Genomic DNA, 17,020 nt, shown 5'->3' with positions numbered 1-17,020 from the left:
ATTATCCACGCTGGCACCGTAGTTGCCTGGAACACTATTTTTAATTACCTAGCCGATAACGAGCAGTTCAAATTCCATACTCACTTGCCCAAGCCATTAAAACCGTATAGTGTATTTATCAGACACCTCCACCCGTCTACGCCCGTGGAAGACATACAAAACTTTATCACGGATAAAGGCCATGAAGTTATTCAGGTCACCAACATTTTACACCGTACCAACAAAAATGCACTGCCTCTTTTTCGTATCGATCTAAAACCTGCAACCAATAATAGCGACATTCTTAATCTGGACTCGCTGTTACACACCAAAATCAAAATTGAACTTCCAAAAAAAAAACGTGCTCCTCCTCAATGCAAGTCATGCCAGGCTTACTTTCATACAAGTAACTTTTGTCACCATAACCCTCGGTGCGTCAAATGCGGAGATAATCACTTCTCCGCCGAATGCTCAAAACCACCTACCACTCCCGCGAAATGTGCATTATGCTCAGGTTAGGTTAGCCTCCTACAAGGGCTGTCCCGTGTACAAAAATATCATTAAAAACCAAGCCAACCTCAAAGCAACAAAATATAATGAACTTCTCAAACATAAGAAACGTTCTCAGCCGATTCAACAAAAATCAAATTACTTAAATCCGAATACTGCTCCTACGCTCCCCCCTCTCCAAATTCCTCCTCTTCTTCCCGTAGCTTCCTATGCCTCTACCACTAATTCCGATAACAGTTTATCACATAATAATTTCCCAAATGATAATTTGTTAGCTAAGTTTATCACAGAACTCTCCGCTCTTATAAATTCACTCATTTCCCTCCTCACCACTATTCTACAAAAACAATTTACACCATAATCCAATTTTTTTTCCCTCAATCAACTCGCTATATATTATCTTTATCAAATTAACTACGCACTCATTATAATTTATGATACTATTTCATTAATTTATATTATTAATTAATATTATATAAATTATCAAGATTCTTCTCAATGTATAATTATATAATTTTTTTTTTTTTCTTTCTTTCTATTCTTATCTATACCATTGTAATTATATACTATTGTAACACCACACTGTCATTTATCTATATCTTGTACTTATATAATTGTCGAGCTATAATAGTTTTTACTGAAAGCTAATTAATAAAAAAAAAAAAAAAAAAAAAGAAAAACTTTTATGAATTTCTATCTCAGATAATTTGAACATCGCCGTAATTTTTACGTATTTAATCAAAATTTGAACTTTAAATGCTTGTAAAAAAAACTGTGACTATGCATTTCTTTTATTTTTCAACTGCTATTGTAATAATATATTATGAGCATTGTATTAAATTCTCAATTAATCTTAGAATTAAAAAGAAAAAATTTTATGAATTTCTATCTAACATAATTTGAACATTGCCGTAATTTTGATGTATTTAGTCAAATTGATATTATATCATTGTATACGAAAAACAATTCTGAGTGGAAACGGTTTATCTGTCTAGGATATATTATAGATTATTAAAAATTTTCAAATCCTTGATTTAAAAAGAGCATTTTTATGAATTTTCAAACTGTAAATGCTTATAAAAAAAAATTTGTGACTATATATTTATTTTGTTTTTCAACTGCTATTGTAAAAATATGTTAGGAGCCTTGTATTAAATTTTCAAATCTTAGATATAAAAGGAAAATACTTTAAGAATTTCTAGTTTAAAATAATTTGCGAATTTTCGTGATTTTTAAGTATTTTGTTGAAATTCAAACTTTGAATGCTTTAAAACAAAAATTATGCATATATATTTCTTTTATTTATCAACTGCTATTGTAAAAATATGATAGAAGCCTTGTATTAAATTTTCAAATCTTAGATTTAAAAAGAAAAACTTTTATGAATTTCTATCTAAGGTAATTTGAAATTTGCCGTAATTTTTACGTATGAAGTCAATATTTGAATTTCAAATGCTAATAAAAAAAAATTTGCACATGTATTTTTATAATTTTTTAATCACTATAAGAATAACTTATGAGGAACTTTGTATTAAATTGTCAAGTATTTTGATAGTGCCAAAAAAATTTTATCGACACTTCAAAAGAAAATTTTCAGAAAAATTGAAAATTTCAGTTGTCTGTAAATATCTTGAAAAAAGTCAAAATATTTTCAAAATTAAATCATGTAAAGAAAACGCCAATATAAATAACTGATACAATTTTCAAGTATCTACGACTTATAATTTTTGAATAATAACAAATATGTATTTAAAATCGTTTCAGGATGAATCGTTATCGTAACGCTATTTCGTAAAAATTTAAAACGAATTAAAATTTTTCCTATAATGAAACTTCGAGTTCTATCTATAGCTATTTGAAGGAAAACTTATGGAAAACTTAGTTTTGTATTTTTAATTCTTAGTTATAAACACAAAAAATTTTATGATTTTTCAACTTCAAAATTACTTGCAAATTCGAAATTTTCAGTGGTCTATAAATAATTCAAAAAAAGTCGAAAATTTTTGAAAATTAAACTGTATATAGATATCACTAACATTAACATTTGGTGAAAAATTCAAGTTTTAACAGTGATTAGTTTTTGAGTTACAACCATATAAAAATATCGATTTGGTCGAAAATTGGTTTTGCGTGAAAATTCTCGTTTTTCTGTCTTTTTTTTTTGTTTTTCTCGATTTTTTTGACAACTGTTGGAAAATGTTTACTCTTGACGTCTATAATGCACCAAGGATATTCACTTTTACATCGGAAACCACCCCAAAAGTTTGAAATCGAAGCATTATTTCGACTAGTTATGCTGTACACAGACACAAAAACAAACATAAAAAAAAAACATCATTGTAAAATCAATACATTCATCACTTCGTTCAGAATCTAAAATATGCTAGGAGCCTTGTATTAAATTTTCAAGCTATTCTACCGAACACATACATTTTTATCGATATTTATAGAAAAAAAAATTTAAAAGTTGAAAAATTAAAATGTCAGTAAACAGCTCTAAACAAATTTGAAAATTGCATGGTGGATAGAATATACTTTTATAAACATTCGGTGAAAATTTCATGAAAAAGACTAAAACAAATGACCGCAGATACTTGAAATTTTCACTGAATGTTTATATAGACATTTTCTATATTTTATAAAATTTTCAAAATATTGAGATTTGTTTTGAGCTGTTTACTGAAATTTTAATTTTTCAACTTTTTTGATTTTTTTTTCTATAAATATCGATAAAAAATTTTTTGTTCGGTAGAAAAGCTTGATAATTTAATTCAAGGTTTCTAACACATTTTAACAATAGCAGTTGAAAAATAAAATAAATTTATAATCACAATTTTTTTTTACAATCATTGAATTTTGACAACATACGTAAAAATCACGAAAATTCGCAAATTATTTGAAACTAGAAATTCATAAAAAATTTTCTTTTTAAATCTAAGATTTGAAAATTTTTAATCATCTATAATATATCCTAGACAGATAAACCGTCTTCGCTCAGAATCGTTTTTCGTATACAATTATATAATATCATTGGATTCAAATTTAACTCCATCCATTACAGTAACCCACAGCCTTTTTTTTTTAATGAATTGTTTAGATTTAAGTAACTAAGCAATTTTAATAAGTGCAGCATATTGTACTCAATGTAGTACATATTTAAACCATATTTTTAATCTAGTTTGGAATATTTTAAGTTAATAGACTCAAAAACTATACTAATAGTCCGTTTTCAAAATAAAAATATATGCCAAATGCCAATAGATTCCTCGTCTTTTGAGATTTAAAGGATGTGTAAAGCTAAATTTTTCAATCCATATAGAGCATAGGCTATAGCAAAGAATCTAAAAACGATTTTATTAATGTAATTTTATTAAACGCACAAAAATAGAATATATTTTTTTGTTTATTATTTCTAAAGGTTGCTATTATTTGATATTATAAAAAAAATATCATTTAAAAATTTGGAAATAACTAACAAAAATATGATAGGGTGTTGTAACAGACACGAAAAAAACGGAATTGATTGAAACTAATAGGAAAAAAACAAAAAGCTGGTTAAAAAAAAAAGAAAATTCGACTAAGCATTGTATGTCAACGTGGAGGGAAATCAGGTTTGTATTCTCCTAATTTTTTTTAGATATATAGATCAGAAATCAGAATATAAGAAAAAGTATTTTTAATTGAACATATTGAATATATCATAAATCTGTTTTTGATATCAGACTCACAAAGACAAAGGCCACATGTATTGTATTTTTTAACTTAATTTTATTTTTTGGTAAAAGTTTAAAAAAAATTATTTTTTAGATACATTCTTTATAATATAGTTTATTTTGTTGAAAATGTTGACCTTACAACATTTTATTTTCATTAATTTCAATATTTTTAATAATTTTTTTAGTTCATGGATAAAACAAGCAAACAGCGAAAAACTGGTTTTAATCCAGGCGGCGAATCTAATAGCTAATGATGGTATATATCCTCACGGGACACCCTGTATAGTATAAGTGCAGAACCTACATATCTTGAAGCTGATTAAAGTTCACTTACATGATTTTTCGCTATCTATTGCAAAATGTATCGACGAAGATCTAAGTATACTTGAGTACCTAATCTAAATATATTAACTATAAGTATTTCATTTTTTTTTTCATTTTCTGTTAAATTATTTAATTCGAGTGCTAAAATATCATAAAAATTATTATACAGATAGGTACCTATATAGTTGTTTAAAATTAAAACGCATCTGAGTTCTTTGAACTTTTATCTTTATATATATTTATCTTAATTACCATTACAAGTTGATTGATTATAAACGCCTCCGTTGCCACTCAAATCATCTTAAACGTCATAATCTATCCTAGATCAAACTTCCTGAAAATCCAATAAGAAGACACAAGCGCTACTGGCCATGGGATTTCTTTAACTAAGCCTACACAGTACCTACGTGCCACAATTACAACTAATAAGTAATTCCCACAGCCGTCTGGATGGTCCTTTCAATCATGTATTCATGTTAATATTAATAATTTTTTTTCCATCTCTTCAGTTTATTTTACTGATAAATACAGATTGTTAAAATTTCTGTAGAATTGTGCACTCCACTTGCACAAGTATTTATTCATAATCCATACAATCGGCAAAACATGCAATAAGCCAATATAAGTATCAGAAATGTACAAATTAAATTTTATGATTATAACAATTGTACTTAAAGACTTGATTGAGTGCAGAACATACATATCTTGATGATGATTAAAGTTCATTGACATGAATTTTTGCTACTTATTGCGAAATTTGCCAACCAATATCTGAAGTATACTTGAGTACCTATATATAAGTAATTACTAACAGGTATATATAAATAAGGGTTTCAGGTTTTTATGTCGTATATAGTTACTTGTGTGGTGTGTAAGCTTTTTGCACTTTTTTACAATAACACAAATATCGCTATAATTATTGTTCGATTTCGTAGATTGGAGGTTAGTACAAAAACGTATTATATATATTTAACTAATGTTTAATTAGTCATAAAAACATTTCCACTAAAATTGTAATTAAGTCTTAATAACAATGTTAAGTAATTTTATTATTTATAGTTCCATAAAAATGAGCCTAATTTAAATTACATTTATACTTAGGATTTTTTTAGATTCTGAGCCGAGAGATAAATGTATTGATTTTACAACTATTATTATGTGGTGTTTTAAAATTTTTTTTTTTGCCGTTCATCGCCTTTTTGGGCAATAAAAATGTTTCGATTTTCTTCAACAGTATCTTTTCTGGTAGGAAAGTGAATCTAGTTAATACTCTGAAGTCTGAGAGTTAAAAAGTTCAAAAATAAAAAATTCTCAATAGTTTTCAAAAGCGGCTGGGAAAACAAACAAAAAATTAAGGTAAAACATGAACTTTTGTACAAAACTTGTAGGTATTAATATTTGTATAATATGAACTTAGTTTCACTGCTAAGGAAATACAGTCCATTTATATATTGATTATATTATATTATATTATTATTATTATTATATTATTATATATTATATTATATTTTTTAAGTTTCATAAACACGAAATTCCTAGTTAATATAATACAATTTTTAGTTACAAATACTTACATATTAAATCTCACACAATATTACCATAGAACTTAAGATATTGTGTTTTTATAATTTATCTCTAAACTAATGGTCAAAGTATAAAATTTTGTCATCTAATCTCACTAATTATTTAATATATATCAATATCAATAGTCCATAAAAGTATCCTGACTTTGGAACTGATTCCGAAATAATTACGAGTTTCAATTAATATTTGTTATTTTTAATTTTTTATCTGATAATATTAATCCACTTATTTGTATGACTTAAATAAATATAATTATTATGATTATAAACTTATTAGAACTTCAGTTTATTTATTTACTGAGTGTTAGTATTTTAATCATTCAGTTAGTTAATTTATAGAAAAAAATTTGAGTTATTTACAGTTTAACTTAAATTCTATTTACGCATAAATAAATAAAAACGTTCTCTATCCAAAAAACCACTACACACAAATTTAAATAACTAGTAATCACGAACGAGTGGAATAGATATCCTTTATAATTTTATTAATTTATCAGTGGAATAAAAACAATAGTAATGCGCATATTATAAAGATTATGTAAATAATAAAATACAATAAAATAAATTGCAAAACAAATGTTATACAATAGAAAGATATTAGCTGTAAATATAATTATTTATACCAAATATAAATTTTAGCCAATTATAATTGATTATTAATTGTAATGATTATTTTTTTGGTTTTAAGAAATAAATTATGTAAATATTATCCAACTATATAGATATTCTTATAATGAAGATTTATTTGAAAATTTAACAATAATTATGTGCACACATTTACGAGCAAGAACCTATACCCTATTATATAACTTATATATAATCTATTGGCTGCATACGAACTGAGTCCCAGTATAACCTTTTTTGACGAATTGAGTCCCTGGTTGTTTTAGGGTATACAGAGTGATTTATCATGAACCACTCATTATTTCAAAAAGTATCAATGTTTTTTTACAAAGTTTCATGTTGTTAAAAAACCAACGTTTTTAAAAATTTTTATCCTTATAATTTTTTAAGATTTTTACTTTTTTGAATGAGAACCTAGAGTTTTAATTTCATATTCCAAAGCAGAATATTTTCCTAAGTATTTTGATACGTGAAAATCGAATTTTGGACGAGTAGTTTATGAGTTATAAGTATTTAAAGTTTAGAGAAGTGGATTAGTGGAAAAATCATTTTACGGGGTAATCCCGTACCACTCCACTCTACCAATCTAAACTTTAAATACTTATAACTCATAAACTACTCTTTCAAAATTTGATTTTTAAGTATCAAAATACTTAGGAAAATATTCTACATTGGAATATGAAATTAAAACTCTAGGTTGTCATTCAAAAAAGTAAAAAACTTAAAAAATTATAAGGATAAAAAATATTAAAAAACATAATTTTTCAATAAAAACGTTGTTTTTTTAACAACATGAAACTTTATAAAAAAATATTTTCAAAAACACTGATACTTTTTGAAATAAAGAGTGGTTCATGATAAAAAAATCACCCTGTATACCAATTGAGTCCAGTGAAATTTTAGGTGTAATACTAATTGAGTCCATGTTTTAATACTGAGTCCCGTCAAACTAAAAAAAAAAATATTTTCCTTCCCATTTTTACAGATTTAGGACTATCTGTAGCAAAAAATTCTACAGGAATGGTTAAAAATGTTTTTTGTTTTTTTAAATATTTTATTATAATATAAATATATAATAATGTAGAGGTATAATAATACAGTATGAATAATTAATTGTGTATAATTTAATAAATATAGATAATGATAATAATTTATAATTCTTTATATTGGTAAAAATGTATGGGACAAGCATTGTACATATTCAAATCTATTTATTTTGTTTGATTGCAACAGCAGGCTGCATTTGATGTTGAATTTCTTTTTCTTTATCTTTTATAAGACACGTCTTTGCGGCATAATTTCCGCTTTGTCTGGACTCGGGCGGTTGATTTTATATTTTATATAACTCAATTAGTATATATCTCGTTTGTACCTGGGACTCAATAAGTATATAATTTTTTTCCCCTTCAGGTATAGGGACTCAATTGGTATACAGCGAATCTATTCATGTTAAATTTCGTTGTTCGATTAGGAGATTAGGCAAATGTGTTATGGCAAAGGTAGTTCATGTAATAACTAACATAGTAACATGTATGACGCACAATAATTTTGTAGCATACTAGCATGTATCTAATTTTTGTTTTGGTTGAATCTTAATATTCTTAATTCATACTGCCTTTGTGCATCGTACTTTTACACACTTTAATAGTATTGCAATTCAAAGTTTACTTATTTCAATATACATAACAAACATAATAAATTTCCTATATTTAGTATAATATTGGTATGTTCTTATAAATTAAAAGTAGACACATTACTGCAGTATACAGAGTGATTCATTTTATGCTAAATGGTACTCAAATATATACATACAACGATTATGATCAAGTGAATATTTCTTAAAAACAGCAGAAAATTCAATTTTGAACTCTCAAAAGTTCTAACAAGCACTTTATTGTACCATCCCGCTCAGAATAATCAGAATCTAAAATAAAAATATGATCTATATATCTGTATTAAATAATAAATTAAAAACTTGTTTATGTAATCAAATAAAATTAGAGAATAATGTGATGCAAAAACAAACCAAACTAAAAAAAAAAGTAAGTAGTTAGTAAATAATTCTTGATTAAATTTTCTAATATAATAAGTAGAGCCCGGAATTTTATTCTTTTGCATATTTTTTATGAGGCTATGCAGTCAGACGGGGGTTTGAAATCTTTACAAATCATGAAACAGGTGTAATAATGGCAAAAGTTTTTTTTTGCATATTTGAGAATATTTCAAGATAAAAGAATATTTTGTATAATAAAGAATATTAGAGAATATATCGATTAATTTGTATAGATGTTCGATATTTTTGGTTGCAGTGACGTAAATAATATAAATTATATTATGTCCGATAATAGTGATAATGATATGATATTAAAAATATACTACCTATAATCTATATATTTATATACCATCGTCCATCGTATATACGATTGTTATATCCTACGTAATAATGTGCTGCAATCCACTGTAGTATATAAGATATGAGCCTTATCTAAGATAACAACGCCCGACAAAAAATGGAATTACTACACAAAAATAGCTAGCTCCAAGCAAAAATCATATTTTTGGCATATTTTATTATGATTTTTAAAGAATATTGGAAGAATATTTTAAACTTTTTAAGAGAATTATTAGCATCTTATTTTGGCTATTTTTAAAGAATATAATTCCGGTCTCTAGTAATAAGCTAAGAACAGAAAAACTTTTATGAATTCCTTACAAAATAATTTTAAAATTTTCGTAAATTTTGTGAAACTTTAAAATTTAAATTAATATAAAAATAAACTTTGCCTATGCAGCTTTAATATGTTTGAACTGCTATTTAAGTAAGTTATATAAGAATCCTTGTATAAAATTGTCTAAGTCGTGTATTTACTTGAAAAGTTTTTATCTACAATAATTAAAAAAAAAAAAAATTAAAAAATTCATAAAATCTATAAATTTAGCTTGAAAAATAGTTAAATATTTTGAAAATCCAAATTATATACCATGTATGAAAAATTATTTTGTATATTACATATAATATCCTGTATATAATTTCTAGTTGCTACGGTTCTTAGTTTTTGAATTACACCAAAAAATAAGATTGATTCCAATTTCATTTTTTTGATTTCTTCACAATGTCAAAAACTTATGAGGATTTCCTAATTTTACCTCCCAAATTCACCAGCTAAGTTTAATTTTCTATCAGAAAATATGCTAATGAAGAAAAAAGTGAATTTTCTTACCCCAAATGTTGATGACAAATAAAATAATATAAAAAACATAAACACGTCATTAAAAATATAGATATTATAGATACATTCATTTGTTATACGTACGTTCAAATAATCTAAAACACAATCGTTTAATCTAACTGTACAGTGTACACATAGGATGAACATATTACTGTTGACATCGTTGCTAGCCGTGCAATCTTGTCCCAGGATCATATTTGGGGCGCGAATATTGGCGATAGAACCGTGTGGTAGTAAAAGCCACTGGCAGTACATGAAGTCCATTCTGGACTTGTTGGCGGTCCGACACCATGTAACCGTCATCACGCCGCTGCTCACCAACAACCGTGAGAACTACACGGAAATTGATGCGTCGCAGGTGTTACCAATATACCCGTTAAGGGGCGCAATGGAAATGATCGAGCAGTACGGGTCGGTGATGAACATACTGCCTCCATGGCCGAAGCGCAGCCACGAGCGTGACATTTGCGACGCTTTTTACGAGTTTGAGCCGATCAGAGACCTGTTAAACCGCGGTGCCGACGGACGGTACGACGTAATTATGCTTGAGCCGTTTTACTCACCGTGCCTATCGTACCTGGCGCACAAGATGCGGGTGCCTGAAATCTATGTGATCCCCTCATCGATGATAACCATGGAGTCAATGTTATTCGGCACCGAGCCCAACCCGTCGTACGTGCCGCATCTTCTGTATAATGGAGCGGTCATGGACGGCTTCATGCAGCGGCTGACCAACGTTGCGCTGTTCGCGTACGTCAAAATTGTAGTGTGGCTTACCAACGTGCGGATGATGTACCGAGAACCGAGACCCTACGACATAGCCGGCATCCGGCACAATCCATCGTTGGTGTTTATCAATACACATTTCATCACCGAATCGCCGCGACCGTTCCCAGTCAAAATGATACAGATCGGAGGCATCCATCTGCAGCCACCCAAAGTGTTACCGGAAGTGAGTATTAACGATTTGGGTATTAGTTACAGCGTATATTATAACGTTGGGTAGCACTTAACAGGTACAGATGGTTATGTGGTTAGTATAACCCTTGCATTAGCTTCATGGATTTACGTAAGGTTATTAACATAAAAAATAAAAGTAATAATTAAGTAAATTGTGAATTGCTCACTTGCATACGGATTTTCTTTAGTGAAAACATTTTTAAATTTAAAAATATAAATTTTATTTTTATTTTTTCCCATTAAAATTGTATTATTTGTGAAGCTTCGCCCCCGATCAGGGTTTTTATCGAACAATTTATTTTTAATTATTTAAATTGGTCATTGATTTTTCCTCCTCTATAAGACTAAAATAATAATCAACAACTAAAAAGTTTATATCAGTATAATACATAACAATCACTACCTTTAATAACGTATATTATGCATACGAATTGTTATTGATGTTGTCTCAAAAAGTTAACCGGTGAAAATATAAAGTCTAACAAAGTCTACGAGTAATCAAACAATGTTCAAAAAGTTTCTAAAAAATGTGTTGGATTATAATTATATACTGCACCTATTAATAAACATAAGATTTTTAAAATAATTAATAATACCAACAATTCTGTTATTTATTAGTTTTTTTAATTATTTAATTTATATTATCCAGGACATATTAGAATTTATTGAAAATTCGCCACATGGAGTAATATACTTTACATTTGGATCAGTGTCATCAATGGCAACATTGCCAAAACACATTCTACAAACATTTATTGAAGTGTTTGCACAAGTTCCTCAAAGAGTATTGTGGAAGTATGATGGTGAAATTAGTGACTTGCCTAAAAATATCATGACCAGAAAATGGTTCCCACAACGGGATATTCTTCGTAAGTTATGAAAATATCAAATTCGTCAAATCAGTTATAAGTTATTAATTTTTCATAATTAAATTTTAGTTCATCCAAAAGTAAAGTTATTCATAAGCCACGGTGGAATATCTGGAGTGTATGAAGCTGTAGACGCTGGAGTTCCAGTTCTCGGATTCCCTCTTTTTTATGACCAACCAAGAAATGTGATTAATTTGGTGGACGCGGGAATGGCGTTATCGATGGACTTATTGACTGTTAATAAAATTGAGTTTTTGAAAAACATTAACAAGCTCTTAAATGATAAAAAGTAAGTGAATTTAATAAAGTTCATTTGGGCGCATGTAAACTCCACCGATTGTGACCTTTTTAGACCTTTTTTCATGTTAATTCCACCGATCCACCGGTACGTTTAATTTACCTAAAAAAAAAAATTTTAACTCCACCGGTACATTTTTTTTACCTGAAAAAAAATATGTAAACTCCACTGGTATGTTTTTTCATAGCAGCATCAAGTCAATTTTTCCAATTTTTTTTTTTCAATAAAGTAATAAATATATTTTAATAATAAATTTCAAATTAAAATAACCACTAATCAATCAATAACATATTGGTTTCATTTTATTTTAAAATAATATAATATAAACAAACAGTCTACCTATAATAATTCAAACTAAATTTTATAGTAAAGATAATCTTACTGTATATAGTTCAAAACAGTTGAATTTAGATAAAACGCCGATTGTTTTTATTTGATCAATCAGTACTTGAGACAGTTGTTCTTTTTACGCATGGCCTTATTGACAATAATGGGTATCACCATTATTAAAATATAATCTAATACTCGAACAATCATTATGTTGCTTTAATGATCTTATGTGTAAATATTTACCACTATAATATTCAGCTAATTTTTTATGGATTAAATAATGTATTTTCAACTTTGCAAATAATTTAAATATTATTGTATATTACAATTACAATATTACGTGTTATTTCTTAAATATAAATTAACTATTTTAGTCATATATTTTAATCATTTAATCTTATAATACTTACTTTAATAGTTAGGTACAATAAAATCCATTCCATGATCACAATAATATACATATACGCAAATACATGATGTTTGAATCTTGAATAGCTTCTAAAAAAAAAAAACTTGGTAATCTTTATTATAATATATTTACTCAAATTTGAATATTTAATTTAATTTTTAAGTTTTACATCCATTTAATAATTATCTTAAAATGTATATTAAAAATGGGTAAACCATCTCGGTGCACCCTCAAGATATCCCGTGCATCAAAATATCCCACGTTCAAAATGTCCCACGTTAAAAATATCCCCGTTACAAATATCCTATGTTGAAAATATCCTATATACAAAATATCCCCAATAATATTATCCCTTAATTCATATTTATATTTTTTGTTTTTTTTTAAAATTATTTTAGAAATTTTAATTAAATTTTAATCGTTTTTGGCAGTGTACATTATTATCGTATTATATTAAAATAACATTATTTTTAAATTAAGTATACATAAAAAATATATATTTTTTTTTTAATTATCCCACGGCAACTAAGGCCATTGGGAAGTGGGTAGAGTACTGTAGGTTTTTATGGAACGGCAAGTTGGTTACACGTGCGGGAAAGTTTTGGCAGAATTTCTATATTAGGGCACCCGTAGGTTTCTGCCATGCCCCGGAGTGGGGGGATGGCGGCACTTGTTCTCTGGACACCGTGACTTGTCCGGAGAAAAATGCCGCCCGATGGTCGAGGATCGAACCCGGTCGGGCTGAGCCACAGCCGACGCGTTAGACCGCTCGGCCACCTCGCCCCCCCCCCCCCTATAATATAAAAAATATTGTTTTTATTTGAAAAATTATACATAAATAAATTACACATGACATACATAATATAAAGATTTTTTTTAAATGAAAAGTTACACGCAATATCTTTTAAATATACTTAGGTTTAGTAACATCATGTTCATATAGTTAAGAACCACTTCTTTTAATTGTCTAACCAACTTCTCGAAAACTTTCTTTTTTTAACGGGTAGCTCACCAGATATGTAATTTTTGCTCCTTGAAGGCCTACGTAATTGTAATAATATATTTGTTAGTTCTAATAGTACATTATTACGCGGCATGATATAAATACAGTGAAAATGAGATAACCATAAATGACTACCTATTGAATATATATTGAATTCTACATACATAGTTGGCCTTCCCTGGTTAGCTAATCTAAGATATTTTTAATTGGGACATTTTGAACGAGGGGTATTTTGATGAACGGGATATTTTGAGGGGAACTCAAACATTTTATTTTATTTATATGAACCATAAATCTTATATCTAATGAATTAAATGTTCATGGGTACTTTATTTATAATAGGTAGGTAATTTATTTTTATTTATGCTAATTTATAAAATAAGTTGAATTTATACAACATTGTATTTACTTTGTATAGGTTCTCTATCCGTGCAAAAATCGTTTCGAAACACTTTAAGGATCGTCCACTTCCGCCATCAGAAATGGTCAACTATTGGTTTGAATATGTACTTCGCCATAACGGAGCTTCCCATTTGAACTCTAAAGCTTTTAATCTGACTTGGTACCAATACTTTTTGTTAGATATAATCACTGTTGTAGTTATACTACTTGTTATTTTTGCTTACTTGACGTTTATTCTATTCCGTTGGTTTCAATATTATACATTAAAGTTGTATAAACTTAACCAAAGTCACATTACTGTTAAGAAATAGTTAGTTGACAATCATCAATAACATTTTAAGAAATAATTAATCGATGCTATATAAGTTGTCGTTTAAATTTGATTTATTTGTTTACAGTTCTCCTATAGAGTTATTGAGTTATAGCATTACACGAAGCAAATTTCCATTAATGGTTATTATCAAAATAATTGGCGCACTTTTTAAAACCATGTTCAGTCTCTACCATAATCTTTATAGCATATAGCATATACCTACCATGTATCACATACCTTGTACCATGAACACTCTACTTAACATCTGTAAGCTTATAACAATAAAGGGGAGTTTACACTTCAGCTGGATTCATAGCTACGTCGTGTCGATCAAACCACTTTCTGATTGGACTTTTGACTTTGGATATAGTGGTATTACCAATTTAAAACCGAGGATACCAAGAATTAAATACGGCCTAACTTTTAAACTATTATGGTTACCAAATAACATGACACATAACGTATAGCTGCAGTGAATCCGACTTATTTATGTTGTGTCGTGTCGTGTCGTATCTAGTTATGATCTTTCCAGGTGTTTTATTATTTTAATTAATTAATTTGTTTCGTTATCATTTTTCTGCACATATCTGTAACCACACGACCTAAAGTTGAACAAATTCAGGTGGGTTTCCACTATACACGTTCGCATAAATCCTTTGCTGTAATTTGTTGGTCAGGTAAGGTTACCACATGATTAACCACCACGTTACTGTGTTGTTAGCTGAACATTTTACGTGTTCCTACTTGGCACACGCGTATAATGGGAACCCGCCTTTTAAGTATGCGGTAACGTTTGGTTACAGAAGTATCGTGTGATAAAATATACCATATTATGGTATACGTTAATGGAACCACGCAGTTCAGCCAATCAGAGAAAGTTGTTCACTCGACACGACTAGGTGAATGTGTTAACCCCCCCTTTATACGTTCATTACTGAGAAATCGACCTTATCTGACAATATCTTGTCGCTGCCAATCGGAATTGAACGCTTTGCACTTTTCATTAGCAGTTATTTCATTTTTATAATTATTCTTTGATTGAAATGTCGAAAGAGGATCTCATTCGGGTTATAAGTGTTATAACGGACTTTCGGATTTTTTTTTCAGTATTGTTAAGAAATGTTCAAAATTTTAGATCATGATATAGTATTATATAGTATTTGATACAAAAATGTGTGTTACATAAAAGATATAAATAAAACTTGAGTGGAATCTTCGTCTACAAACGTTTAAATGGCGGCAGAGGTAATAATGCTAATATTGATTTTTTAACTATGATGATAATGTTCATAAATACATGCCGTGTTTAAATATAAAGAAAAATCAAATTTATAATTTAAAATGTTACCCAACTTTTAATTTATAGTAACTGCTTAATCTTATGTTGAATATTTTATAAGGTTATTTTATTGTAAATTAATTTTTGTCCCAAGAATAGATTATTATTATTATTATTATTGGCTATTGTGTAAGTTAAGTACTTTATTTTGGAAAGTTTTTATATATAAATTACGGTTTTATGAGTCCATTTAAGTATAGTAACTAATTAGTAAGTATACCATAAGTATATATAGAGATTAAATCATATTTTAGTTAAATTAATGGAATTATACTTATACAAATTTAAATTTACTGGAGTTATTGTTGAATAAATAAGATGAAGAGCTTATTAATTGTAACTAGTATAATCAAAACTAAAATATTGTCGAATGTTTATAAATTATAATTTTTATATGTGGTTAATTTAAATCGTTATAATTTTTATATAAATTATGTTAGTTATTTTGATTTTCTGATATAATAACTAATAAGTATTATCATATATTTTTTTTTATTAATAAAATGTTGAGATTTGAATAACTTAAGGGTTTTAATAAATTTAGTGATATAATATAATATTTCCTTCTAGGATAATATTTGAACATCTTGATATACTTCTAATGAATCACTCTTACTGCAGTCTCACCCAAAAATTTAACATTTAGGGTTAGATATAATTTGTGTAATATAGCCAATATAGGGCTATGGAGGTCTACTACAATAATTCATGTTATATATGGTTTCCACGTCACCAGTTAAATAACTAAAAACAATTATTTCTATAGCTAATTTTTTATATTCTTTTAATAATAGACTATAATGAATATATAATATAAATATTGTTTAATATAGGTAGTACCTATAATAGTTACTTAACAACTAAGCATATAAAAAAATAATAATTAATGACAAATTTCATACTTGCAAATTTGCAACTGTCTGAAAATTTGGCATTCCATTTAGGAATTAATAATTATAAAACCCTATCGTTTAGGCAATGACCCGTAAATTTTACACTTCGATTTTTTATTTTGAAAATACATAGGATGTAAAACATAATACTTACAATTCAATTTTCCTAAATGTAAGCTGCACTAATGTTATGATATGATTTAATAGTAATACTGTTCATAATTTATAATGTGTAAAG

General features: G+C 27.6%; 1 protein-coding gene across 1 annotated transcript; it reads left to right on the top strand.

The window, feature by feature from the left end:
- Window positions 1-5,349: 5,349 nt before the first annotated feature.
- Window positions 5,350-16,274, top strand: LOC107173742 (UDP-glucosyltransferase 2-like). Its single transcript, XM_015524399.2, has 5 exons — window positions 5,350-5,471; window positions 10,094-10,918; window positions 11,576-11,795; window positions 11,865-12,084; window positions 14,254-16,274. The coding sequence occupies exons 1-5, from the start codon at window positions 5,373-5,375 to the stop codon at window positions 14,546-14,548; spliced, it is 1,659 nt and encodes a 552-aa protein (XP_015379885.2). The 5' UTR covers window positions 5,350-5,372; the 3' UTR covers window positions 14,549-16,274.
- Window positions 16,275-17,020: the final 746 nt, after the last annotated feature.

This window comes from Diuraphis noxia, unplaced genomic scaffold, assembly GCF_037042655.1.
Source record: "Diuraphis noxia isolate RWA-SAM2 unplaced genomic scaffold, SU_Dnox_SAM2 contig0003, whole genome shotgun sequence".
Lineage (NCBI taxonomy): Eukaryota > Metazoa > Arthropoda > Insecta > Hemiptera > Aphididae > Diuraphis > Diuraphis noxia.
Note: the sequence above shows the minus strand (reverse complement) of the source record. Positions and strands in the feature narration are given on the sequence as shown.